General features: G+C 44.4%; 1 protein-coding gene across 16 annotated transcripts in view; it reads left to right on the forward strand.

Annotated features, from left to right (window-relative positions):
- The window catches only part of ncam1b (neural cell adhesion molecule 1b), a 202,546-nt gene extending 179,151 nt beyond the window's left edge, over positions 1-23,395 (forward strand). For 7 of the 16 annotated variants that reach the window (XM_035384407.1, XM_035384408.1, XM_035384410.1 and 4 more), the window contains 6 exons: positions 2,677-2,801; positions 3,673-3,853; positions 13,731-13,932; positions 14,844-14,960; positions 15,904-16,425; positions 19,844-23,395. In XM_035384407.1, coding sequence (XP_035240298.1) covers positions 2,677-2,801; positions 3,673-3,853; positions 13,731-13,932; positions 14,844-14,960; positions 15,904-16,425; positions 19,844-19,964 — 1,268 coding nt within the window. In that variant the 3' untranslated portion in view covers positions 19,965-23,395. Of the gene's footprint in view, positions 1-2,676; positions 2,802-3,672; positions 3,854-7,258; positions 9,479-13,730; positions 13,933-14,843; positions 14,965-15,903; positions 16,426-19,843 lie in introns of those variants that run through there. The other 9 variants (XM_035384409.1, XM_035384411.1, XM_035384414.1 and 6 more) reach the window with 5 other exon arrangements.
- The last annotated feature ends 4,480 nt before the right edge of the window (positions 23,396-27,875 follow it).

Genomic DNA, 27,875 nt, shown 5'->3' on the forward strand with positions numbered 1-27,875 from the left:
TGTTTTTGTCACCAAAATTAACCATCATTATTATCCATCATTAGTAGCTAATCTGCCACCCAATTATTGCTTTTTACAGTATTTTTTACAGTATCCCTTTACACATTATTTCCTGTGATGAAGCGTCTGTCCAAGTGGCGTTCAGCGTTGTCGCGTTGCATGATTTCTCTTTTCTATGCAACAAGTCATAACGTTTCTCCCTGCTGTGTTTTAAATGACGTGGTCGAGCTCGGACTAATAACAATAATTTAACCCCGACATTACTGCATGCATGCAAGCAGAGTCTCTTCTCCAGCCCCTGTCTTATATCTGCCACCATACTGGCTTTCTCTGGACTCCCTGTTTTGCATGTTAGTCATTTTTGTGTATCATCTTGTGATCAATCTTCCCTCTCATTCTGAAATGTACCTGGATACGCTGTGACCCGAACAGTAAGTCCTGTTTACATCTGCTTCCGTTACTTTCCAGAAAAGCTGGAAAAGAGCACCACGCTTAAAGAAATCAATGAGTGCGTTTGTTTAGAAAATGAGGACTTGCACTCAAATACGGCACGTCCACAATGTGCGCCCAGAATTCGAACGGAACAGGGCTACTTTTCCATCTTCAATTGCTCTGACAACACAGGAATTGCTTTGTCAACTGGTTGACAAAGTAATTCTGTATTCTGGCATTTGATCAGGCCGGGCTTTTCTGCCACCCTAGGTGAGATTGCAGACTGCGGGGGGGTTGCTGGAGATAGCGATTCCAGACCCCCCCCCCACACACACACACGAATGGCACCCTAGGCAATCGCCTGTAGTCAGCAATGCCTGGAACGCACTGACTGTGACATCACTAGCTCTACAGACAGACTTTTACAGACTCACACTGCTTACTCCCAGACAGTGGGGTACCTGGTAGCCTACGTAAGAGGGCACACAGATTTCAAACTGAAATACCTTTTTATCAGTTCCTTTATTATGCAGACAGTAAAAAAATATGTGCGGTCCATATATTTTGCATTCTGTCATATTTAATGTTTTGCCTGAGCCAAAAATAATCTTCGAAATATATGGGTGTTTTTCAGTATCTGAATAGGAATTATCTGAATAGGAATGATACTGTCATCAATGGTAATTCATACATTTTAGGCGGGTTACACTGCATATTGTAGTCAGATAAAGACATCATAAAAAGATATTTACACTCACATTTGTTATTTGGTAAAATTCTAAGTTAAATAATGATGTTTTTTGTACGTATAATTACCTCAGTGTAGAACAGCAGGTGCAAATGGGACTCACTGAAGCAAGTTTTCACGTCTTCCAAACAGGGGGTTTGTAAAATAACACAATTAACGTGTTGCATGTTAGAGCATGTTTTTTCTCTCGTTAATCCAGTTTTGTCTAACCCTGATGTTTTTTTCCCTCTTAGCACCTGAGGAAACACCTTCATCTAACTGGGAATGATTTATAAATCTCATTTTCTTGCCACCAACTTTTTTTAATGTGTCCTTTGGCACTAACTATTGGTATTTTAATTCCAGCCCCTTATTGTCATTATTACAGGATGCTTTGCAATTTCCTGAAGTGTGTGTACAGATAATTATCTTTTAATTTAGCAAATATTTTATACAGGATATTTCAAGGTTCATGTGTGTCATTTGAGTGATTTATATGTTTGAAGATAATAGGTAAATCCAATTTTATCCTTATTCTAATGTAAAAACAAAATGTGCAGTAGACAATTTATGTACATTTTTTTCACAGGTTCTATCCTTAGAATTTTTTTTTATTACACATGGGGGCTAGTAGTGGAAGAATCATGTTTATTCAGTAATTTCATCATGAAAGTATTTTAGGGAAGGCTGCGTTGTTGCTGTTGTTGTTGCTGTTGTTGTTGTGTATATGTGTGTGTACGATCCGTTCTAATGCTACTGAGCGAGTGAGCACTCACAAATCTCACTGACCTGCATACAGCACACACACAAGGAGGACCGTACTCTCCAGGCTACTCGATTACTATGCTAATTCATTGCATGGCTTCAAATGTCAGTTGCATAGATAGCACATTCACACACACACCACACACTCACACACTCACACACCCCTCCCCTTCGGCCTGGGATAATGTAATGTAATTAAATGTAATGCGGTAACATGTCCACACAACACACTGAATCTAATTAGCGAAGTGCTTGTTGTCAGGCCGCAAGCACCGATAATGAGGACTCCTGGCGGAATAGTCACATTTGCGCTACCTCCAGCGCAGCCTGAGCGCTAACGCGAAATTGCTAATGGATTAGGCCGCCCACCTCTGCTGTGGGTATCGATGAATTATAAATCATTCACATTCAGCCATAAACAAAACAACAACAAAGAAATACATTGAATCTGCCATTTTCCTTAACCTTGACTCACAATGAAATACCAGGTGTTAATTCATTTTCACCAAGACCGTTTGGTGAGTCAAGCAGTTTGTGAAGAACAAAGACGCGGTAACACTTTAGGTAAAGAGATATGTTAATTGAATACAGGCCATTGTGCGATAATAGAAAAATGCAGTGGAGGCTGAGTGTGCTGTTGAAAGTTGGCCTAGAACACTTGGAGTGAATTCCCACCTACTCTTAACAGTGGCCTGAGGGATGATGTGGCCTTCTATGGTCTCTGACTGGTCTGTCATCGCTGTTATTCCCAGGGGAACCAACCCCCCCTAAACTGGAAGGCCAGTTACAGGCCAGAGGCAACGCCCTCAAGGTCAACTGGATCAAGCAGGACGACGGGGGCTCACCCATCAAACACTACCTGGTCAGATACAAGACTGTGAGTATAACTGCTGAGATACATGGTCTGTGAGTGCATCTGTTTGGGTATAGCTTTGAGTGCATACCTAGTTGTTCAGTGCAGTCCGTAAGTATTTGTAGTAACACAATTTTTGTTGTTTTGGCTGTGTACTCCAGCACATAGATTTTAAAATTAAACCATGAATATGAGGTTAAAGTGCCGTTGCTGTACTGTCAGTTTTTCATTTGAGGGTATTGACAAGCATATTAGGTGATTTGTGTAGGAATTACAGCCCTGTTCATTATTCTGAAACTACAGTCTCCCATAATGCATTGTTTTCTCTCCCAACAAAACTGCAGCATGGGAATATGTGGCTGTGGTAAAAAGAAAATAATGGATCACTGTCTCTAAAACATAACAAAATATCAGTGTCATAATTGGTATTGAATGCTTAAATCTCCTGGACAACCTCTCACATATGCCATGGGGACCCACTCTGAATGACAGAAATGAGAAATGTATATTTCCCCATTCAGATCTCTCTCCTGAAGCGTGGTGGTAATGAATATGTTTCTTAAATCTGGATCTTGCTGTGATGGTGTCTGGGAAAGTTGTATGATGTGATCAGATTTTATTTCATAAAATGTGTATTATTGTACTCTCTCCTCAGTTAGAGCACTGTAAGAACACAGCACAGCAGGGGATAGACCCTGAGTAAATTTAGGAGAAATACGAATACAAAGATGTAAGGAATATGAATAGAAAGGGTTTTCTTACTTTTAAAAGTAGTTTGGAAGGGACATAACCCACGGCCTTTAGGATTCTGGAGCGAGAGGTGGAGCTGAGGGGAGGGGGGAGTCATCGTTCCTCTGGGAGGGTCTGAGCGTTCGGGCCTGCCGTGTGTCCCCAGAAGGAGGGGGCGGAGTGGAAGCCAGAGATCCGGCTGCCCAGCAGCAGCGGCTACGTGGTGCTGAGCGAGCTGGACTGGGACACGGAGTACGAGGTGTACGTGGTGGCCGAGAACCTGCAGGGCAAGTCTCAGCCGGGGGCGCTCAGCTTCAGGACCTCCCCCGAGCCCACGGCCATCCCAGGTACCCCCGCGCTAGCCGCCGCCGCCATCATAACACCAGCGCCCGCTCCCGCCCCTTAACACGCCGGGCTCTTCTCCCGCAGGGAGCGGGCCTCGAACCTGCTTACGGTGGAGTTCCTTCCCTGGTCCCCCTTTGTCAGCTGAGGGTATTGGCACGTTTACAGTCAGTGCCTAAAAGCCCCGCCCACTTCCTGATTGCTTCTGGCTGCGTAGAGAGCGCTACCAGAGTCAAAGCCACAGACAGCTTTGCTTTGGTCTTTAGAGCTTTACAGCAGGCCTCTGGCTACTGTACTTCAGATGGCTCTGGGTCAGATGCCACTGTGTGCTCTTGCTTAAATTAAATACACAGGAAGTGCACACTGTGTATGCTTTCTAAATCGTATTCTCGAAAGCCAAACCACAAATCATCATTCATGTCTCATTTATTGTTTTCTGGCAAAATTTGACACATTAGCAACCTTTGAACAGGTGGTCAGTTATTGATGCAAGCCAAAACACACTGAATATCCCTGAGTACAGCAACAGTACTGGACAAGTGGAGTCAGGCATTTTTCTTTGAGCCTTTTATCAGCAATAATTAGCTTTTGCAACTGCCACAAAATCAGTAAATGAATTGAAATGTTTACCTTTTTTGAGTATTGGTTATAATTTTAGATTTGAGCAGCTTTTTTAATGCCCACATAACTACCATAGTCAATATAAAAGACAAAGAGCCCAGGCTGTGAAGAAATTAATCAGCTGGGACTATTTTATTACCTATTTTACTTCAGCAATTAATTAAACGAGAAGAAAACATCTGTGAAACGAGAAACAAGTGCATTAGCTCACTGATTTAATCATTTAAAGAAACAAACTTATGAGTAGACCTACACTGCATTTCAAGCCTGGCCTCAGGGTAAATTTAAAAAAAAAGGACTTCTAAAGACCAGATTTCAGTTTTACAATCAATAAAGGAAGTGACAGAGGACATTATTTTCCTGTGTGTCTGTTGTTTTATAGAGATGGGGTTTGGCTGACAGCTTTGATAAATTAAGGTTTACCAAGACAAAGCAGAAATGTTATTTAAATGTTGCTAAGTGTTGTAAATGGTGAACCTTGAACATGCTGCACTGTATGTTGAGTACATGTAAATCAGATCACTTAAAACTTTAATACTTTTGGCCTTCCTCTGGCTCTGTCTTGTTCATACATTTATAATAATCAAAATTAAGTCGTTTTAATGAGAATTGTCATGACCCGAAGTGTGGAGAGCGTTGGGTGGGCTTTAGAGAATGGCAGAAGGTGCCAGGGATCAGTACTGGAAGGAACTCCACTGTGCATTCGCCTTTAGCATACTGAAAAGTCTGTCTGATCTCCGATTGGCTTAGTTACAGCGGGACACCAGAAAATGGACTCCGGACACAAATTTTTTTTATTTTTTTTAAAGCTTTGATGTTTGAAATCAAAGGGTGCGACTCGAGGCATCCTGTTGAAAGTGCATGACGGGGAGAGAAATGCACACACTTCTCCCAGGGCTTGGGCTTTGATAGCGTCACCTCAGCCTGACGCCACGGCTGATTGGATGAGGAAACAGGGAGGCGGGGCCCTCTGTGGGTTTCACGCTGGATCACACGTAGACGCACCTGCCCCTCTGTCCTAACGGGAGTTAGACCTTGTGCTCGGCTGGACAGTTCAGTGTTCCAAAGAGTCGCTAGTTTGTTAGCTTAAGGCCGAGCTGCGTCCCTATGGAGACGCTATCCCTCAGTTTTATGTATGTTTGGGAACCCTCAGGTGCCCTGTTTAGGGGTACGAAACCTCTGACCAAAGGGGACGCAGCTCCCGCCGCTCCCTGCCCCTGCCAATCACCACTCAACCCCTGCATGGTGGCACTAACAGAATTAAAATTAATGTGTGGTTTTATTTATTTTTTTGTTGCTTTTTTGGTTCTCTGTTTTAATGCTTATGCTGTACCGTGAGAGGAGTGCGAATTGAGAGGGGCTCGCCCTCTCATACAGAGGGTCGGGAGCCCTTCCCCTGCCGTAACAGCGGGAGGTTTGGATCACACGGCGTTCCGGCGCAGCAGCTCTCGTGGGACACGCGGGGCCTCAGGGCAGCTCTCGCCCCAGCCGGCGCGCACCTGTGTTTGTGTGTGGAGCTGCGCGCCAGAGCGGCCCTTAGAGACAGCCTGACAGCCTGACACACTGGAGGAGAACATCTAGCATCAGATGGCTTCCAGTACGAAACACCGCACCGCAGCTGTGTCTGGTGTCAGACGGCACTTAGAGCAACGCACCATCGCAGTGTCGAGCCTTTCTGGGAAGATGCTCAGGTTGTCACAATGTGCCACTGGACCAGGAACAGCTGTCGTCCATAACCAGATCTGTTCTTTTCCTTTCCAAAAATTCACATGAATTCACATGAATTCTCCCTTGTTGTGGCTGTGATTTCACGATTGAACATTTTTCAGTTTTCGATGCGTCAGTCAAAGAGCATCCGGGTGTTCAAATTTTTAAAATCTAAATTTGACTTTGGATTTGAATATACTTCCACATGCAGGGAATGCCAAAGAAGACCTGTTTGTGTGATCCAGATCTCCCAGTCTGAGGTTGACGTGGAGAAAAGTAATGAAACTAATGCTACTGTATTTAGCCTAAGTGCTCAGTAATAATAAAAATTTAAAAATCATTTAATCTGGGTGATATTAACATAACCTCATCTCTTCACTCGCCAAAATAACAACATAGATCTTACACCTTATCCAGTTTGATTTGTTAAAGTTCTGTGGACAGCATTCCCTGATGCAAGCAATTGGGCTGTATCTGTATTCACCACCGTTACGTAAATGTGATTTTGTTTGGAAACGCAGAGCCAAAATGGCAGGTTTTCACAGCGATAAGGACTTATGTGCACTCAACCTTTGATCACATTTGCCAGGGAAGTTGTCCTATTTGCATTTTTTGCGCTAGAATTTCTGCCCTGTGTCTCCCATCTCCATGTTTAAACAAAGAGATTCAAGCAAGCTTAAGAAAGCGTATTTGTAAATAAAAACACATTTTCTCAAACTTGCCTGAATCTTTTTTTAATTATTTTTTTTTGTTGTTTCAGTTTACTTTCAGACTTTCTGTATTTATGACTTATTTTTCTGTCTTTCTCTTTGTCTCTCTCTCTTTCTCTCTCTCTCTCTCCATTTTCCTCTCTCCCTTGCCCTCTTTCCCATCTTCCTTCCTTTGTTTATCATCACGTCTGCCCGTTGGACCCCCTTTGGCCATTGCATTTGCATTGCATTGCATTTGCACTGTTTGTGAACTCCTTTTATTTAATGACCAATTGTGTTAAAACACACACACCAACACACACACATGTGCTGTTACTGGGCCTCCTTTGCTGGCCTGCCTCGCTGTGTGTGTGTGTGTCGGTATGTGGTCAGCTACCCTCGGCTGCTCCTCTGTGAAGCACACACTGCTGCTGCTGGTTCTGTCCTTGCTGACTCTGCCCTTGCTCTGTTAAACGGGGTCTTGCTGACGAAGAGGAGGAGGAGGAGGCCCCAGCCTTTTCTTCTCCCCGCCAGCCAACGGACTCCTCTGCCACTCCCACTCTCACCCAGCCAGACACGAGCAGGATGTCACTTTTATGCGAAAAGGGGACAAGCTAAGGTCGCTGCTACTTCTGTCTTTTTAATGCAGTCGAACCAAGGCGACCGTCTGTTTTCTTTTTTGTTTTTTTCCCTCCCCCAAATTATAACTACGATAGACCCTTTTCTGCCAGTATAATATTCAGCATTCATGTGCACTGTGTAAACCTGCTTTCTTATTTTGAGACCAGACGGCTTCTTCATCCGCCCCGGTGTTCAGTCTGGTCTCTGACACCTGTCTGCCTCACATAAAAGCAACGCATCCAGGCGCTAAAATAGCATGCGAGGCGTGCACTTTACACGCGGTCCCCATGCGCTGCTCCGTACCTCAGCGATAGAGATGGCTGCTGTTCACAAATTTTTCGATTAAAAAAAAAAATTAATAAAATTTAACCAGAGGTAGCAAACCCCGGTCCTAAAGAGTGACAGTGTCTGTTGGTTGCTGACTTAATTTATCAGTTTAAACCATTGATTGTGTAGATATCTATCTTACCTAACCTGATTTCTTGGGTCTAAACTGGTTCATTTTTTTTGCGTGAAAACTAAAACCAGCAAAAACCTGTGTCTCCTGGATCGCGGTTTGTCACCCCGGTTTTGTGCGATGTCTATGGTGGTAACCGATAAGGCGCGTCCCTGTCTTTGTGCACGGTTGTACGGTAAAGGTGTGATGCTTCATGCTGGGGGACATGGCTGGCTGCTTTTAGTCAGGCTGCAAGTTCACTCCTGATGAATGCTGGTCAGATATCCGAGAAGCTCAAAATGTCTCCATCTCCCTCTGTTACCCCACAGATTCTATAGCCTAAACAGATGGTCAGTTCCTACTTTGCTTTTGCCCTCTCTTCCTGAATATACTGTAGGTGGTTCCACTGCTATATTATGGTTTAAGTATATTTGTGAAAAGGTTGATAGAACAGGTTTCTGTGGGGGTAAGTGAACTGGGCTTGTAAGTCCAAGGTTGCAGTTTTGCATCCCAGGGGTGAGGGTCACTGCTGGTGTACTGCTAAGGTACAATTCAGCAAGGTAATTGCTGAGTTTCATTCAGCTGCATGAATGGGTTGTATGTAAAGAACGTAAGCTCTGTACATTGCCCTGGATAAAAGCATTGGTCAAATACCTACATTTCTGAAACATCCGTTGTCAGTCACTGGGCATGTCCCTTCATGAATATTCATAAGAGGGAAATTGGAATATTTCTGCTTGACCTTTAAGGGAGACAGGACTTTGAAAGCTAAGAAGGTGGAGCTGAGCATCTGTTGGGTGGGGTCATGCTTAACCCCTATGCTAGTCACAATACTGAAGCTGTATGTAAGTGAATTGCTGATCTTGTCAGTTTGTGAAGTGACACTGATTCAGCCATTTTCCTTTTTACCAGTGTACATAACTAACAATTTTAAACTTTTTGTGCTTTTACTGGTGGGGGGAGGGGGACAGGCTGGGAAACAATGCAACAAAAACAGCAAAGTTTTCAGTGCATTCTAATTTAAACACTGTGCTTATTTTAACGGAGTGATACTTTCAAGTTGTTTTTACATACACAATACAATTGATACTTTGCCTGATTCACCATATTTTATGATTTAACTTAATGTTTTTGTTTGTTTTTTGGTACAACGTTGTGTATTTCCATCTTGTTATTACTGTAGGTCCGAAACAAACTGTAACTTTCTTTGACCAAATAACAGCTAGTAATATAGTGACACTTCCAATATTTAAAAGCAGGACTTTTGTTTGTTTGTTTCTGTTTTTATTTTCTGAAACCATCCATGTTCCTGTAAAAATTCAAATCCTGTCTGTTTCTCCTTGTTGCTTTCTGGGAGGGGCGAGTTCATCCAGGAAGTGGCTTCATGGGCGGGTGTGTCAATCAGGGTTTGAAGTACAGGGTTGTGTGGCCCCATCTTGGTGTAGCATCCAGGACAGGTGGTGATGCTGTTTATGTAAAATTTGCTTTTCCCCAAATTTTTACGGAAAAATGTGGAAATAAAGATGCTTCTGGAGTCTGTGCTCCTGGAATTTAAATGGCCTCAGCTCCTGATTGAATTGTTATTTATAGTTCTATCTACTTATGCTTTGCTTTTTATTTATTTTATTGTTTTGCCGTAGTTTCATTATTTTAAGCATTTAAAATTTCTGGGGTTTGTTGTGAGGTTGAGTCGAGCATGTTAGTCTTCTTGCCTTATAACTAACAAATGATATACCAATGGTCTAAACATGTATAAAACATTATGGGGGAAAAATACCCTTGAATTCCATATGGTGGGAGGTATTCATGCATATTATTTATTATGGCATAGCATATTATTATGGTATAGTGCAGTCAATGAAGAAACCAGGACTCAGAACCATGTGCAGCGTGTCCTGTTTGGTCAGGGGCTTACCTTTCAGAGCGATGTCTCCGCGCTCCTGGATGTCAGCGATCAGTCAGTTTATTTTTCCCCCTGACGGAGACAAGGTGTCTCCTTTCCGGCAGGGCCGGTCTCCGTATTTGTTTCAGAGAGCAATCAGACAGCGAAGCATTGCCCTCACCTTTATCCCCCATCGCAAGTTGTCTGTGAAGCAGGGGGGGTGGGGGTGGGTGGAGGGGGGGCACTTTTTCAGGAACGCGGAAAACGGCCGTGATTTACGGCACTCGTTAAACGGATGAGAGGGCAAAAAAAAAAAAAGAAAGAAAGAAGGAAGAAACAGCCGGAGACAAAGTACAGCCTTGAGCTCGCTGCTGTGCCGTAGCCTCCATTTCCTCCCTGTGGCTAATCTAACGAGCTCATTTGATTTGGCTGTCAGTCGGCCTCCTCCAAGAGCAGGTCACCCATTTAGCACCGTCGAATACTGATAAAGCCCCGCCCCCACCCCACCCTGCTGGCTGCGTCAGTCTCGCCTGTGATGTCACTGCCCTTCCGGTTCACGCCTAGCTTGAGAGAGTATCTAAAATAGCTAAAAGAATATATTTTGCGTCATACTCTTACTTGCGTCAAAACAAGTATGACGCTAAATTATGAGCGTCAGAAAAATTGTTGGAATAAATAACAGGAATACATGAATTATTAAATTCAGTTGTCAAAGGATACTGCAAAGTTGGAGGATTTTATTGACCTGTGAAACAACAAAAATAATTGTTATTTTATGTTTGATGAAATGGGTAAAAATACATGGAATCTACAGTTTATGCTTGAGAAGTTTATAATTTGATGTCTAATGAAGATTTCTACACTGGGTACATAACATGAACATTTTAAAAATGGAATACACTCACTCAAACTTAAAATTTATTTTTATTTTTATTAGCGTACTTTCCCCTGTTTAACTGTGTCATTTGTATTTCCTCACTACCTTTGGAGTGTAACAGTGAAATATGAACTACATCTCTGCACACGGAGAGCAGAGCAGGAAGGTCCTTGCTGTGAAATTGTGAATATGTTCATATTGCTGTGTCGTACGCAGCCGGTAACATGGCTGCCTTGGATTAAATGCTACTCCCCTCAACCAAATATCTTTGTAATTTACCGTTATTTAACCTTGCGAATCAACTGAGAAATCATTTGCAGTCTTACTTGCCTTGTCAAGTGGATAGGGAATGCAAAGAATTGTGGAGCCGGTTGGATATAAGGGTGTAGGCATGCGTTCAAATGGTAGTGTGCATGTTTTCTGAGATTCTGTCCTGGACTCAGGAATCAGCACCCCAGCTCTTTTTGGGTCTTATAATGGCCACAGTCAGCATAGACCCGGCTTAACGGTTTCAAAAGGCAGCACCTTCTCCAGCACCGTGACCCAAACACTGTACGGTGTTGAGGGGCTCTCCCCGCTGGCCCACCACGTCCTCCTCCAGCCGTAACTCTTCGCTGTCTCTCTACCCGAGCCGTCCTTCGTTCAGCCGCGTCACAGGGCCTCCCTCCTCGCCGCGTTCCCCGAACTGCGACGTGTCGCAGCAGCGAACTGGCGCCCGCGTGAGGAACGGGAGCCAAGTCATTACACGGGCTGAGGCGCGTCTCGTTCATGAGCGATCCCGCTCTCAGATAGCCAGGTTTCTGCTGCGCGGCATTGGAGCGGCTCAGGGAATCACGCGAATCAGGAGTTTGTATGTTCAGGTCCCACGTGGGCCGCTGCCCGTGGGCGAGGTGCTCAACCTGAGCTACATGGGGAAATATCCCGCTGGGTTAACGTCGGAGGGGAAAATGTAAGCTATTCATTTAGAGAAGGGTAGCTGCTAAGTAAGAAAGTAAAAAAAGAAAAAACTGTAATGAAATGGACTGATAGGAAACAGTTGTGTCGGAGCGAGGGATTTGGTAGTCGTGCTCAGGTGGCCTAGCTGCTTAACTGTGTAATTGTAAGTCACTCTGGATGAAATTAATACATAACCATGGGTGAAATTTCTCTCAAACAGCCAGATTCTCTCCTAATCTGAGTTTTTCACCCAGGCCGGGAGACCGCACGCGAGAAAGGAACCCGAATATTCAGCTCCTCGTGAATTGGCAACAAGTCTAAAATGCCGTAATCACAGTGGTTTCAGTGCCGCTTTTCCTTTTGTAGCATGAATGCAACGGTTTTAAAATTATGTTGGTTTTGTCCTTCTGTTCTGTCTTATTTTGTTGAAATACCTTGTCTGCATTTCTGAAGTCTGTGTAGATTCCGATTTAGTCAGGCTGCAAGTTCACTCCTGATGGTCACATTAAAGTAATAATGTCAGTCAGTGTTGACCATACTTATTACATAAACATCAGAGATTACTGTATTATACATGTGTACATGCTCAGATGTTCTTTGTTTTTTAATGTTTTATTGGTAATTATATAATTTAATTATGTTTTTGTGTGTGAGCATGTTTTTATTGAGGGTTTTTTATTGCAATGAATTGCTATTTGAAATACTCATAACGTACATCAAAGAAGTAGTAGGATAACAGGCTTAATGTGGTGCATCAAAGAGTAAATTATTTAACCTTTTTTGAAAGGTTCTTTTAGTTTGTTAATAACATTAATGAGGCTTTAGTGCTTTTAAAAGCGGACATTTATGCTTGTATTGACATGCTCTCATTGGTAGGCATATGTGGAAATTGTGTGGAAAGATTTAAATTAATTCTCATTCATTTTAACAGTAGGTGTTTAATTTGCAGTTAAATTGTATTTTTTATGTATTCCTCTCTTGGTAAGTAATTTATGTTTTAAAACACGAACAATTGAACGTACCATTTGTAACCTAATGTATTTTTTGAAAGATAAGTTATATATGAACAGACATTCTCATTTTAACTAATTGAAATGGGGGGGGGGGGGGGCGGGGGAGGGTTTTGGTGGACATGCCCAACACTTCCCTTCGGCTGTGCCCGGTAAACCCAGGTTTTGATTTTGATTTTCTAATGATAATTCACTTGTTCCTGTCTCTGAGTTTGAAATGAAAAATGTCAGCCTTCCTCTGTTGCATTAGTGTCATGTAATAATAACTGTTAAGTATAAAACAGTGGCTGTTAGAGACATAAAATGATTCAAATGTATGCCTTTATTGACTGAAACTCACTTGAGTCGCGTTGACTAAAAGAATGTGTGAAAATACATGCTGTGTGGCTCATCAAAGGGCAGTTGCATTGTAGAGTTCTCTTGTACAATTACACACTGTACAATTAAACTTGAACCAAACTGATCCGCCCCAAGAAATGAAGAAAAAAAAACATGTAGGCTATTTTTAGAATATTTTTGTTTTGAGACATTTAGATTACATTGAGACAGATGAGAAGGTAGTAATTTGAAAGGGAATTGCTACCTAAGCCCTCTAGTGCAGCGTGAGCAATCTGTGATTGGAAAGATAAAAGAATACAGTTGGTTTTTATGGTATATGGTGCTAAGCATGACTCAGAATGCATGACTAACACACCAAATGTTCTCTGTGCTTCTGTTTGGGTGACTGTGCATGCATTCTTTCACATACTTAGCACCGTGTAACAAATGGAAGGTATGTTGTTCCACCACATATCAGTTGTTCACCTCCTTTGTGTTTCACACTGGTCATAAAATGCTGGTCATTTGTAGAGATGAAAAAACCACGTATTTACAAATAAAACATTAAAAATGTAAGTTAAATTCTGGGAGAAACAAAAACTAGGAGCAACATTTGATTTCACAACATTTGGAGTCACAACATTTTGTGCGATGTAGATTACATAGTGACAGATGAGAACTTGGTTATGAGGAAAAAATGGTTATGTGAGTTTTTTTGCACGACACTAAATATTCCGGACTCCTGGTCAGTGAAAACTCTTCGCCTCTCCCCCCCTCACCCAAAGACACGGACAGCTCGGGATTTGGCATGGGCGCCATTGCAGGGATCCTCATCGTGGTTTTTGTGCTCCTCCTGGTGGCCGTGGACGTCACCTGCTACTTCATCAACAAGTGCGGCCTCCTCATGTGCATCGCCGTCAACGTCTGCGGCAAGTCCGGTCCCGGGGCCAAGGCCAAGGACATGGAGGAGGGCAAGGCGGCCTTCACGTGAGTATCTACTCTGATTGGAGCTCCTGTGGTCCCACAGCCAGTGAAAACAAACTTGCCATTAATGTGCTGATTTGAAACATGTGAGTTGGCCCACAGACTTATGACTTTGGTTCAAGGTACGATCAGTCAAATCACTAACCCTTTGAGAAGGCTGCTCATGAAGTGTGCTCCTCTGACTCTGGTCTGTGCGAGCTTGGCTCATGGGCTGCAGTGTGAATAGAACCAGCTGGGGAGATCACATACTTTGCAAGAAGAGGGCATGCTTGTCTTGACTATCTGTGGATATTTCAGCACATGCACGGCTGCGTATAATTGGCCATTCAATATTGTGGGGTGGGGGGGGGGGACACTACCCCTGCAGTAAACTGGATACGGTCCAAATGAATCCAATCCACAGTAAGTTAAGTTGTGTTCCTAATATTGTGGTAAAATGTTTGAATACACCAAACTTTACAAAAAAGTTGGGGAAAATTGCCCATATCCAAAAACAGCCTTTCCTAACTGCAGGTGGCCTAACTTTCTTTGAATCTTCCTGCCAGGCGGCCTTCTCTTTAGAAGGGGGCGGGTGTTATCCCTTTAATGTTCTTATTCTCTTTACTCACTGGGGCCGGTGGCAGTGAGTCAGTATCCCTGAGTCAGCTCTGCTGTCCCTCTGCCCCGCCCACGCTCGTTCTGCAGACCGTCCTGCCCCCTCGGCTGCCCGCTAGTTTCTGCTTAAATGTGTTATTTTTTGAAACCGTTGGAGGTCTGTGGTCCTTTTTTTAGTTTTCATGTGAATTTTGAAACCCGCACAGCGTGTATGTGTTAGAAGTGGCAGATGGTGTGAGATGGCTACAGAAACCAGTCTTCTCGGCTGGGTGAAGAGCGCTCCTGAAACCTCCACCGGCTGCTCCCTGTCGTCCTCACAGGGCGGACGAGTCGAAGGAGCCCATCGTGGAGGTGCGGACGGAAGAGGAGTGCACCCCCAACCACGACGGGGGGTGCCCGGGGGAGCCGAACGAGACCACCCCTCTGACCGAGCCCGAGTGAGTACCGCCGGCCGTCCGTCCGAGCATGTGACCCCTGCCTGTCCAATCCCGTCCGTCCGAGCGCGAGCGCGTGACCCCTGCCTGTCCAATCCCGTCCGTCCGAGCCCTACCTGTCCAATCCCGTCCGTCCGAGCGTGTCGTCTGTGTGTGCCAGGGACTCCTCCTTTAACCTGGACCTCGAGTGTGTGGCTCCAGCGGCAACGTGAGGTCTTTATCGTTTGGCAATATTAGCGCTGCTGTCTAGTGCCCTTTATACCAGAACAGCTGTGATCTAAACAAATCCTGACAAAACCTTGTGAATCTTTAAGAAGCGGATAACTACTTTTTGGCTTGTTGGTGATTTGGCTCTGTGTGTTTTCATGGGGTTAGACAGTTCTGGTTAAGATAAACGTAAAGGATGTAATGGTTTGTGTCTTCATTGTGATCAGCTACGTATCAGTTTTCCAAAAATGGAGCAAAAGATCGAACATCGAAAGGCAGAAGCTGCAGGTGTAACGATGGTGTTAGGCATCCTTTTATGGCGTTAGAGGTCCGTTGTATGGATTGTGATTCTTAATTTGAATAATGATAAAGTCGAGTCTTAATTATGTTAAAGTCTAGACTTTGCCAAACATGTTTGCCACAATTAAAAATAAACAAATAAGCAAGAGATATAAATAAAGGTATAAAGTTTTTATGCTTAATGAAGTCTTCTGCTTTGCTGTCCCTCATACAGGAACTGAGCTTGTTTCTGCTGGTGTGGGCTTACTGGCTTGTGTTTAATAACTGCAGGACTCTCACTCACTCGCTGCCTGTTTGAGGCGGGATGTCCGCCTCTCGCTCTCTGTCCGTCTTTCTGTCCTCTCCTGTTGTTTTTTATTCTCCTGGTCCTCTCAGACCCTGCCTTTCACGGTCTCCTCTCACACTGACCCTGTCATTTAACCCTTTTCCCCACCCACAGCAGCCCAGCTAGCGAGAGCACCACCCTCACCTCCAGCACTGCCACCGCTGCGCCCGTCACTGCAGCCAAGCCCGCCCCCTCCGCCCCCGCCCCCGCCCCCTCCGCTCCCGCCCCGCAGCCCAGCACCCCCAAGGCCAACGCCCCCGCAGCCCCCTCCGGAGCCGCGCCCAGCGTGGCCCCCCTGGTCGACCTGGGAGACGGCCCCTCGGCCAAACCCGTGGCCAACGCCAAGGAGACCCCCAAAGCCCCGCCCCGGCGGTCCGCCCCCAATCCCTCCCCCGCCAAGCCCGAGGCGCCCAAGGCCAAGGACAGGAAAGAGGAGGCGCAGGCCGAGGCCGGGGCGGGGCCCGCGAAGAGCCCCCCCGAGGCCGCCCAAAACCCGGCGCCCGCCCAGAACCAGGACACGCGGATAGACGGCGCTGACGCCCATCTCTCCAACGATGCTTCGCTGGGCAAGCCGACCCCCGATGCCACCGCCGAGGCCGCCGCCCCCCCGCCCACAGCGGCTCCCGCCCAGGACGAGTACGGCCGTCGTCCGTGCCATCATTCACCGCCCACGCCATCATTCACCGCCCGCGTGTCTGTCTGTCTGTCTGTCTGTCTGTCTGTCTGTCTGCCTGTCTGTCTGCCTGCCTGTCTGCCTGTCTGTCTGTCTGCCTGCTCCACCTGTCACCAATGCTTCTGCTGCTGGCATGAAACGCAAGCCCCACCTCCACTCACTCCTCCCCCTCAGGCACCGCCCTCATGTTCTGCTCCTGGAATGTTCCGGATGGCTATTAGAGGCCCTGGTCCTGTCTGTATCGCTGTGCTGCTAGCTGTGGATTTTCTGTCTTTAATCAGCAGACCCTTCACAAATATCCACAGCACTTCTTCTTTCCTGCTCTGGTAGTCATTATTTTTGACACAAAGGTGAACCTCTCCTTGGTAAATGTAATATCTTGGGTTAAGAAAGGTATGAGTTATAAGCCAGGTTCCTTTGGTCATATCTCAGCCTCACAAAGAGATATAATAAGGCAAAACAACATTACTTCTTTCTGGCTTTTGCCCTTTTATGGGCGATATCGTAGCATGAAGGTTAGGGAACTGGGCTTGTAGCTCACAGGGTGGGTTTGATTCCAAGCTGGGGCACAGCCATTGTGCCCTTGAACAAGGAACTTAAACTGAGTTGTTTTCATCTGTGCAAGTTGCTCTGCTTGACGGTGTCTAAGTGATGAAACGTACTGTAATGTAGTGAGCTAGCCAGTTGCAGACACTGCCATTTCAAGGAGTTATTTCTCCAGCTACGAGCAAAAAGGACAGGTATGTGTTAAGCGAGGTGACTTGCCCTGTCATAGTAAATAAGTAATAATTTGTGATGGATTCCGTTTCCCCCGCGCTGATTTAAGTGTATGGTGCAGGAATAAACATGAGATTTGATACCGCGGTCGGCGTGGGAGAGGCAGCTAACTGTCATTTCACCTGAGCGCGTTCCTGAGTGATTGATGCCTTTTTTGTCAGGCCCTGCTTCACATGCCGAATACACCTGCTGTGTCACGTCAAACTGAACAAGGTGCATTACCCAGCCCACGGAAAATTCTGTCATGACATTTTACAGTGCATTGTATTTTTCTCAGTTTCAAGAGGGAGTGATGTGTTCCTTTACAAGCGTAGAACATTTTCCCTTTTTGGAAACGCCGTCTGCTGCGCTCGAGACCTTGTCTGGTTTTCGTGGCCTAAGGGATCGTGCTCCTCCACCGTTTCCAAAGTGTACCAATCGCTTGTCGATTCTGACTTGGAACGCTTGATCTTCTGTCTTGTTAGCAAGTCATGGTGCACGGTGATTGAACCCGAGGTTGCTGGCAGGGAGTCTGCTTGCCGCTTGTTGCCAAGAGAGGAGCCGCTCGTTGTAGCTTTTAATTAGCTGAAGGTTAGGCCTCAGCCGTCACTCAGAGTGTAGCGTCCATGTCATTACTGAGTAAGCCCTGTTTGGACATGGCTGGAAAATCGCAGACAGGCCGTTATAGAAGAAGCATTTGATTTAGTTAAAGGTGCATGTGTGTGTGTGTGTGTGTGTGTGTGTGTGTGTGTATGGCTAGCTCGGACACAAATGATGCAATTTGTGAAGGCAGTGAAGGCGATTCTCCAGTGAAGGCGATTCTCAATGCTACAGCATACAATCACATCCTATGCTTTCCCAACAGTTTGGGGAAGGCCCTTTCCTGTTTCAGCATGACAGTGTGCCCGGGCACACAGCGAGGTCCAGGCACCGTTGGGTGCAAATTTGAAATGAATAATTGTGTAAAATCTACTGCAGTTGAAATAACAACTTGTGCGTGGGCATTATATCCCAGGTGAAATGAGTTACTTTACTATAAAATGCCATCAGAGAGAGGGGCCAGCCCAATCTGCAGACTCTCTGTCGGAGCCCGGCACCATTCTACGGCTGACAATGCCAGATGACTTCAGCCGTGTTCAGCCGTCTGGGGGCCCTGATGAACGGTCACGGCAGATCATTCACAGGCGTGGGGACTGATGGACTTCTTCCTCTCCGCGCGCCATTATCGCTCTCAAGCACCCTCCCCTCCCCCCCGCCTCTCTCTCTCTCCCATTCCCTGGCTTTATGCCAGGACGGCCACCGTTGTTCCTCTCTCAAAGAAAATATGATTGCTCACATAAGTGTTTTATTAAATCCAGTTATTGTTATAATAAGAACTATAATGGAATTAGCGGAATCTAATCAAAGTAGAGTTAAAATGTGATGCAATTCTGTAGGTCTTTTGTGCTGTACTCCCACACCTGCTTATTAGAGTAAAGCTACATAATTTTCCCACATCAACTGCAGCATAAATTCAATCCCACGTATGTATTAAATTAGGTGTGAGGTTTACATTCCCATTAGTTTCCACCACAAAAGTGGCTGCTGTTTGGCGTGTTGTCACAGAGGTGTGAATGAGCTCTTTAGCATGTGGCTTCCACTCTTCATTAATACACGTTTGCTAAGCATACTTTTTCACCCCCACCAATACTCACCTCCTACTTTTGTAGCCTGCATGAATGATTTAAACGAACATGAATAATGTATTACCATCTCCTGGCATCCTGATGCGTAGTCATATGGCAGCCGGGTCAGCTGATTACATAACGCCATTACAGGAGTGAGAACGGGGGCAGTTGAAATATGCTGAGGAAGGTTCAGATGATGGGAAATCCCCCACTAGAATTTTCAAGCTGCTGTCTCACAGATCGCATTTGGCCAATAGCCTTTCCAGGTAGCGGAGTGGCTCTGTTCAGTCAGTCAGACAGAGAGACAGACAGACAGACAGACAGACAGACTGCCAGGCAGACAGACAGACAGAGAGACAGACAGACAGACAGAGAGACAGGCAGGCAGGTACACACAGGGACAGTCATGTGTTGGTGCTGGGGATAGTGAGCTCACTATGCGCAGTAGCACAGTACATATGCTGGGTGGTGTAGATAGTAATGCAGGTGGGAGCACTGCGCTTGCTGTCAGTGCTCCTGTCAGGGCCTTTTGTGCTTATTACTGCCATCTTCCATTTTCATGTCATCAAACTCGGGAGGATATTGTATGTGTGTGTGTGAGAGAGAGATGCAGCACGTGCATATTTCTGTGCTTAAACTGTGGGAGCCATTGACCTACAAATATGGGATGCAAAGAATGTGTCTTCAACTCTCCACCGCCCATTATTAGCAAGCTCATCCATTTCATAAAGAACCATCCATCTGCTGCAGATTCATTTGCTCTTAGTTATGTCTAATGTGAATGCATTGCCTTTGTAATTTCATTAAATTACATAATTTCAATTGTACCGAAGATATAGGATTACATTCAGTAATTTTGATTATAACAAAACGTTGTCAGTAATCTAAACTGATATATGTATTATATGTCCTTGAATCATATTTCAGGTGTTTTTGTCTGCTAATTTCTCCACTACAGGAAGATTTCTGTGGATGAGAAGAGTAAACCTGAAGAAACGGAGGGGAAGACAAGCGTGTCAGAAATTCGGGCTGTCCCTAACGAAGCCGCCCAAACAAACGCCAATGAGAGCAAGGCATGATGGGGCTGCGAGGGAAGTGCCACGGAACGCCATGACCACATCATCATCATCATCGTCATCATCGTCATTTGCCCAAGCTCCTCCCACTACGGGACGGAGGCCACACCCAGCTCTTTCCACTCACGCCACTACATGCACACAAAATGTTTTTTTTTATTGTTTTTTTTTATATGTATAAACGGTTCCCTTGTCAGTTCTATTACATGAGCCATCAGAACAAGAAACGAGTCCAGATGTGTTGAGTGGAGTCAGACCTCATACACATGCTATAGCTTTTTCTCACTCATGTTTGTTTCCCACTCGTGTATTTGTTTAATGCATACTCATTAATGGAAAACTGGAGATTTTCTTTATTTTTTAGATGGTAGCTTGGCTATTGGAAACCAAAACTGGGCCTTTAATAATGTACTTAGTAATGGTTCCTTCCTTAGTAATGGTCTCTTCCAGATTGAACAAAAGTGTCGTATTAGCCACAGGGAATGTATTTTTTTACGCAGAAACCTATGCTTTCACATTGTGCACAGACTAAATTGCATTGCGAAGCCTGTTATATTTTGTTATAAAGGTTGTCTCTCATATGTATGTGTAAAAGTTGAGAGATGAGTACTATAGTTATTATGTCCTCTCCTAATTCATTCTTGGTATGTTTATTTTGTTATGGTTATAGTCTGTAAAAGTAAATATTTTATATTGTTTTTATTTTACTTTTACGGTCTAGAAGTATAAAATGGAAAGGGTTGGTTCAGAATTTTTCATTTTCTGGGGTGTAGCGCAGTTGTATTCTGTGCTAATTTATGTTTAAGAACACAGTTTGAATTCATATAAACCTAAGAAGAAAATGGTGGGAACTGTTGATGATAAAGAAATTAAAGGGGAGGGAGAATTCAGTAAGAAATGTCCATCATTTGTCCATTTCATCCATAGGAAAGGATTTGAGGGAATCAGCGTTTGAATCGTACATGAATGGGTAGCTGGGAGTACCATGGCACTGCACGTGGTTTGTAGAAGGGGGTGGGGTAGGATTGCACACCTTAAAGTCAGAGAGGAGAGCCGGCCCACCAAAATAGGCCTTTGAAATTCGCAGCTGAGGACGCAACGATCATTGGCAACATTTAAGCGATGAAAAATTAGTCCCCTTTATTCACAAGTGTTTATTCAAATAGAATTGGATAACCCATGACTCAAGAATTCTACTGCTTTTTGTCAGTTAACTTTTCCATCTCAAATGAGTGGTTGCGGGGAAGGCAAGTTTCAAAATATGCACAAGTGGTTTTTTTGTTGTTTTTTTTCTTTTTATACATACACTGTATAAAGAAATATGAACAACTGAATGAATTGGTTATTTAAACCATAGTGCTCATGTGGGGTTGTAATGAATATCTTGTTTTTTTTGTACAGTACCCTTACTAATAATGTTCGCTTTTCATTATGTTTACTGCAAGCTTGTGCATCGTGAATGCGTGAGTATCCTGGTGTGAATTAAAAAAAATAAATAATTGTCATAAAATTTGGGCAGGGGAGCAGATTTTGGGTTAAATATCTACATAGTTTGTTCGTGAAACGTTTAGGAAATAGGTTTTTAAAATGTTCATTTAAGTATGACGCAAAAAAAAATAAACAATTAGGTGAACCAGAAACTGAAAACTGCCTTGAAAACCCCTTTTATCCTGGCATGCATTCCATGTGCTTCAGTGTCCAGTGGGGGCTTGCTGCAAATCTGTCTGTCAACATCTGAGAACACGTAAAATAGAGGACGTTAATGAGGGCGTCGAGTTTCAACGAGCAAACTGCAAAAAAAAGATAATATTATATATATAAATATAGATGTACATATGCTATATGCCAGTCTTGTCATTATGCTAATTGTGAATTTTGCATATGTTAATGCTTTTTGGAGGAAGGAGGTTGAAAATGGAGGTTATGCCATTCACACATCTTTAACACTGACTCGCCATTCGTACCCAAGTCTTAGTCTGAAACAGCAGATCATGAATGGGAGGGGCTGAAGACTTCAGGGCAGGGATCATCTACTTTGGCCCTCGAATCCAAATCCAGCCCTGGTTTTCTTTTCTCTCGGGTAATCAGTGCTACTGATTGGCCAGAATGTCTTCACACCTGACTCCCAGGCGAAGGGAGGGTGGAAAACCAGCAGTTCTCGGCCCTCGAGGACCGTGAGTTTCTGATCCCTGCTTTAGGGGTAACTGGGCAATGTCAGGCCTTAATGTAAAGCCACCCTGTGTGCATGGGTGAAACCCGCAGGATTTCGGAGTACCCCTCTCTACCAGCCGAGGACTGACTCCGTGGAAACGGCAGGCGATCGCCGTTACCCGGACGGTTTGCTGGCTCCAGCTAATCAGCGCCTGAGCTGTAAGGAAGCTTAGGTGTCCTATGCACTGCCTGTAAAACCCTCTGCTGGGTTACAGGTAGGGTTTCCTGAGCCTCCCATCCAACTGTTCTACGTCTCATCGATCGCTTAGCAGCCAACTGGTATCCAACACGCATTTGCAGTGATCCTAAAATTCTGCATTTCCGATTGAACAAGCATTCTCTGAACTGAATCTTTTAGACTGATACCAGGGGTGTCGAAGTGAAGGCATTTGTATTGTACATTCAGATCTCCTCTGTGCTTTAATCTTAAAACATTTTTAAGGGCCATCACGTGTTCATGCATTAGACCCATAAGTAAGGTTTTTTTTATGTGTGTCTGTGTGTGTGTGTCGAAACACTATTTCGTTTTTTAAATGAGCACATCCTGTTCTGAAAATTATGCAAACAACATATCATATATGTAGTACACTTTGCCCTTACCACAGAAGAGTATTTCAGCTGCCATTGTGTAAGACATTTCCCTGAAATTTGACCCAGGTTTTTTATTTTTGTTTTTATTTTTATTTTTTGTTTTTCCAAAAAGACAAAATTTTCGAGGGGTTGAAACGTATTGCTGATAAACATGAAGTTTTCTGCCAACACTTCATCTCAAAAATATTTGAATGTTTGTAGAAAAGGGAGGGGCTTGATATTTTCCTCTGTTTCAATTAATGTGGGACCAACTTTTTTGATTTTGGAAAAACAAAAGTAATGGGAAAAAGTTTGAAAGTATGGCTGCGAATTAAATATCAGAGGGGTAAAGCCGGTTGTGATTCGACTCTGAAAGTGATCAGCGTTTAGTTTCCCCAGTGTACGAATGTTTGTGGGCTGTAGAGGCCTTGTCTTTCACCCAGAAGCCTCCATCCTTTTTCCTACCCACAGTCCCTTGTTTCTGAGATATCCTCTTCTATACAACTTTTTACTATGGTACCACCACTTTCTCTCCATTGTCACTGGTGTAAATACCGATTACTAACCCAAGAATCTTGACCTTCCATCTGACGTACCTGTGTTCAATAAAAAAAATATTAAAAAATAAAATAAAGTGTAAAACTGAAAAGAGAGCGTTGTCATTGCGATTCGTTTCCCTGTTGAAGCAAAGCATGCGTTGTACAAACTGTCCTTTCATGTCATTCTTGTTATCCGTGGCCCTCTCTTCAATAAAAGTCTTAAGATGTTCCTCGTTGCCATAGAAAGCAGTACAGCAGTTCTGCCACATGGTGGTGCACAAGATGCCAATGATACCAAACCTACTGAGCTTCTGCGTACAGTCAAGTTGGTCTCAGTGCAGTTCCATTATCTTCCAACAGGTGGCACTGCGGTACTGTGCAGGAGAGGTCACGTTATATTAAAGACTGTCTCATAGGCTGGGGGCTTTGCTTAGCAAACTGCTGTCGCAAAAGTGATGACATTTCAGAGAAAATTAATATTTGTTGCCATAAAGGTCTGTCACATGCTGTATCAGAACTGCTTAGTTCAGGTTTCCTTCTCTGCGTGCCTCGTCTGCAAATGCTTGGTGTGGCTTCATGACACCGCGGTGTTCCACTTTGCAATGCGAGGTATTCCGCTGGCCGCAGCGGCACCGGAATGCTTCGTTTTGGATACTACGCAAAATCTGAGTGCACCGTGTTCTATGAGCCCACTTTCAACAGGATTTAAATAATTTTCTGAAATTATATTCATAAATCGAATGGGCTTTGCCTTGCGACATGCCAAGGTAAATAACAGGTTTGAGGAACCGGCGGTGACAAAGGTACTGCTCGCTATCCCGCGAGGGACGATACGGGCTCAGGAATGTCGAGTTAAGCAGGCTTAGCGTGATTAAATGAGTCCTAAACATAGCAGGTACAGTACGTGCTCACGGCCCCTGGCACCGGAACGTTCTGGCAATGGAAAGGAACACTCTGGCGTTCAGATGAACCAGCCTGGCTGCGGAGCCGGCTCAGGCTGTTCTTTCTCAGCGGATGAGCAGATCCATCACGCTCGGCTGACAGCTCACAAGACTGTGCTCTGTGACATTCCCAGGTTATATAAATCCCAGCCCTACTGTGTCATCTATTTCAGACAAATCGTTAAGGCCTTGGTGCGGATTCGGCCTTCAGAAAGCGCGTTCGTGTAAAATGGACTGCTTCCCCTACCGCGTTGGGTGTAGGATCACCTGACTTCAGAGTGGTTGAGTCCTGAACATGCTGTCAAAATGACCCGGGAACATGTGACTATCCCATAAATACCTCTGTCTTTAGAGTGGCTGAGTTCTAAACATGCGGTCAGACTGACCTGGAAACAGGTGACTATCCCATAAATACCCCTGTCTTTAGAGTGACTGAGCCCTGAACGTGCGGTCAGATTGACCTGGGGACAGGTAACTAACCCATAAATGCCCCTGTATTTATAGTGGCTGAGTCCTGGACGTGCGGTCAGACTGACCCAGGAACATGTGACTAACCCATAAATGCCCCTTTATTTATAGTGGCTGAGTCCTGGACGTGCGGTCAGACTGACCCAGGAACATGTGACTAACCCAGAAACGGCTCTGACTTTATAGTGGCTGAGTCCTGGACGTGCGGTCAGACTGACCCAGGAACATGTGACTAACCCAGAAACGGCTCTGACTTTATAGTGGCTGAGTCCTGGACGTGAGGTCAGACTGACCTGGGGACAGGTGACTATCACAAAAAGGCCTCTGTCCTTTCTCATGTATCCATTGTGTTCATGATCGTGAGAGGAAATGGATTTGACCTGGTCAAACCACAGACAGACGCTCTTGGAATGACTGAAGACATTATTTGTTTATCCAAAATATAAGTCCTGTTTTAGTACTCTGGGCAACTCGACCAACTGTGCTCTGCTGGCTTTTCCAGAGCACCATATATTTACATTACGTTACGTTGCATTTATTTGGCAGATGCTTTTATCCTAAGCGACGTACAGCAAGTGCATACTGAAGGTCATTGGAACAACTCCAAACGCAGGTCCGATAAGGTACAGTACTGTTTGCAGAAAATATAGTCCAATAACATATTTATTTTTCTCCACATAAAATGATTTTATTAGTTTCAACGTATTGCAATTTTATTTGACTTGCCAAATGGAAACAATGCATTTAATTAAAAAGTGACTTTATAACAGCCTCATTTTGATAATTAAGGCAAATAGAAATGCGCAATAGCCGCTTTGAAAAAGTAGCCATTCTTGTGCAAGTGGTTTATTTAGTCACTGAAAGATGTGGATCCTTCTTATATCATACAAAAAAAGCTATTTGCCTGTCTTGATGACTCTTTTGCACAAACAATATAGGGTCCTGTTTTATCTGCTGCAACAGCATAATCAACACGTTGCTTATGGGATATTAAAGAATACAAGAAAGAACATAAATATTGATGACAATAACAGACCATTCAGTCCATCTCAGCTTATCAATGTAATTATTTTTTGCACTGTATCAAGCCAAGGACCACTGAAAAAGGACCTTTGGCTTTGTTTCTAGTCATAATGACATGTTTACACTATACAATTGTGTATTGCAGCTATTGCACCTGGGGAGAAATTCCTGAATTGTTCATTGCGTCCTAATTGGTTAAATTAATTTCACAAAGTCACAGACAGTTACTCTTAAAAATCAGAGGTCAGATCTCCCCCTCTCTAGATGTGACAGCGCAGTAGAACTCACTGCAGTGCAATGCAATATAATGCATTCATTTTTTACAGTCAATATTTAGTATCCCCACTTGTCCAATCCCGCATTTGGAATGCACAGGCACGATCGCATGCCGGCTAGTCAGCCACTTATTTAACTATGCAGCTCAACAGCTGAGCTGTACACCTGTTACTGGCTACCTTGACTGTCCCAGAAGAGCTGCTATTGTGTGGTGTTATTGTGTAAAATACCCCACTGTCTGGATTCGGTGCAGACCATGGGGTGTATGATTTTATGAGGATTAGACCTTCAAATCAAATCCCCGCCATGAAAAATACACAGGGTTTTTCAACATTACAGGCTGGTGGCAGTTAGCAGTAGTTGCAATAGTCTTTTGCCTGCTTTTGAACAATGAAAGTATAACTTAAGTTTTTTTTTTTTTTTTTTTAAATCTATTTACCTGTTCCATAATGTTAAATATGTTCTGTAGTGGCAAGCTGAGTTGTTTGAGTAATATGTGTAATGTGTCCATTCAAGGTGATAAAAATTATGACTTTAATGAACAAATGATCAACTCTTCAATTAACAGAAGGTGTACGAGAAACCATACAGTTTCAAGTGTAATGGTATCCAAGATCTCATTGCCACATACGTTCAGAAAAAATGTAATGGGATGCACAATACATCAGAGACAGCACATACATTGAGAAGATGATATTCCTTTTATAGCCCCATTATACTTACACTAAATGAAACTGCTCAATGAGATGTCAAGAAATATCTTCTTCATCCGTCCAAAGCATTCTTGAGATGTCACTTTTTGTGCTATAGTAATGAGAAAAAAGATCAAAAGTGGCATACCTGGAAGCACGGCCTTGGTGCGTTACTGAGGCAGTGTTTGAGAAGATAAAGCTAAAAAGAGCAAGATCTTTTTTTGTCTTTTGTATCTTTTTTTCCATTCGAGTGGCTTTTGCTTTTTCCCTCCCCTCGCGGGTACGCGGCTGAGAAGCGACTCAGACTCGCGCCAGCTGAACGGCATTGACGGCGGTGCGGCGAGACCGAGCGAAGGCGTTGTGGACGCAGAGAAAGCGGTGACCTTCGTCTCATTAGTTCGAATATCAGCTCGCTTCGGAGTACGGGGAAGACGTCAGCAACGATACTTTACCAGCCCACACTCTCAATTTGTGCCATCTGCATAATCATCCTGTGACGCAGGTCTGGACGCTGGATTCGCCGGCGGTAATCTGAAAGATCTGATTGCCACACATTCCGCTCGGGAGGGGTGAAACCACAGCACGCTTTCCCCCGTGTTTGACCGTTTATCTGGGGCTGCTTCGTGGCTAAGCTAGAGGCTTTTATGAAGTTTCCCTCTTTTCTTCCAGTTTGGAATGCCGCTGTAACCTGAGCGAGCAGGCCGTGGGCTCCCGGCTGCTGGAGAGCAATGAGACTCTGTCATTTCAGCCAACCGAATCCCTCCCTCCGTGGGAAACACTACAGCAGGTTATGCGATGCTCTGTGGGGCTGCCAGGTACAGTCCACAGACACTGGTACAGACCACCAGTGCCGGTCCAGTCCACAAGCACTGGTGCAGTCTACAGACACTGGTACTGTCCACAAGTGTTGGTATAGTCCACAAGCACTGGTATAGTCCACAAGCACTGGTGCAGTCTACAGACACTGGTACTGTCCACAAGTGTTGGTATAGTCCACAAGCACTGGTATAGTCCACAAGCACTGGTGCAGTCTACAGACACTGGTACTGTCCACAGGTGTTGGTATAGTCCACAAGCACTGGTGCAGTCTACAGACACTGTTACTGTCCACAGGTGTTGGTATAGTCCACAAGCACTGGTGCAGTCTACAGACACTGGTACTGTCCACAGGTGCTGATACAGTGCACAAGCACT

The sequence above is a fragment of the Anguilla anguilla genome, chromosome 12 (assembly GCF_013347855.1).
Source record: "Anguilla anguilla isolate fAngAng1 chromosome 12, fAngAng1.pri, whole genome shotgun sequence".
NCBI lineage: Eukaryota > Metazoa > Chordata > Actinopteri > Anguilliformes > Anguillidae > Anguilla > Anguilla anguilla.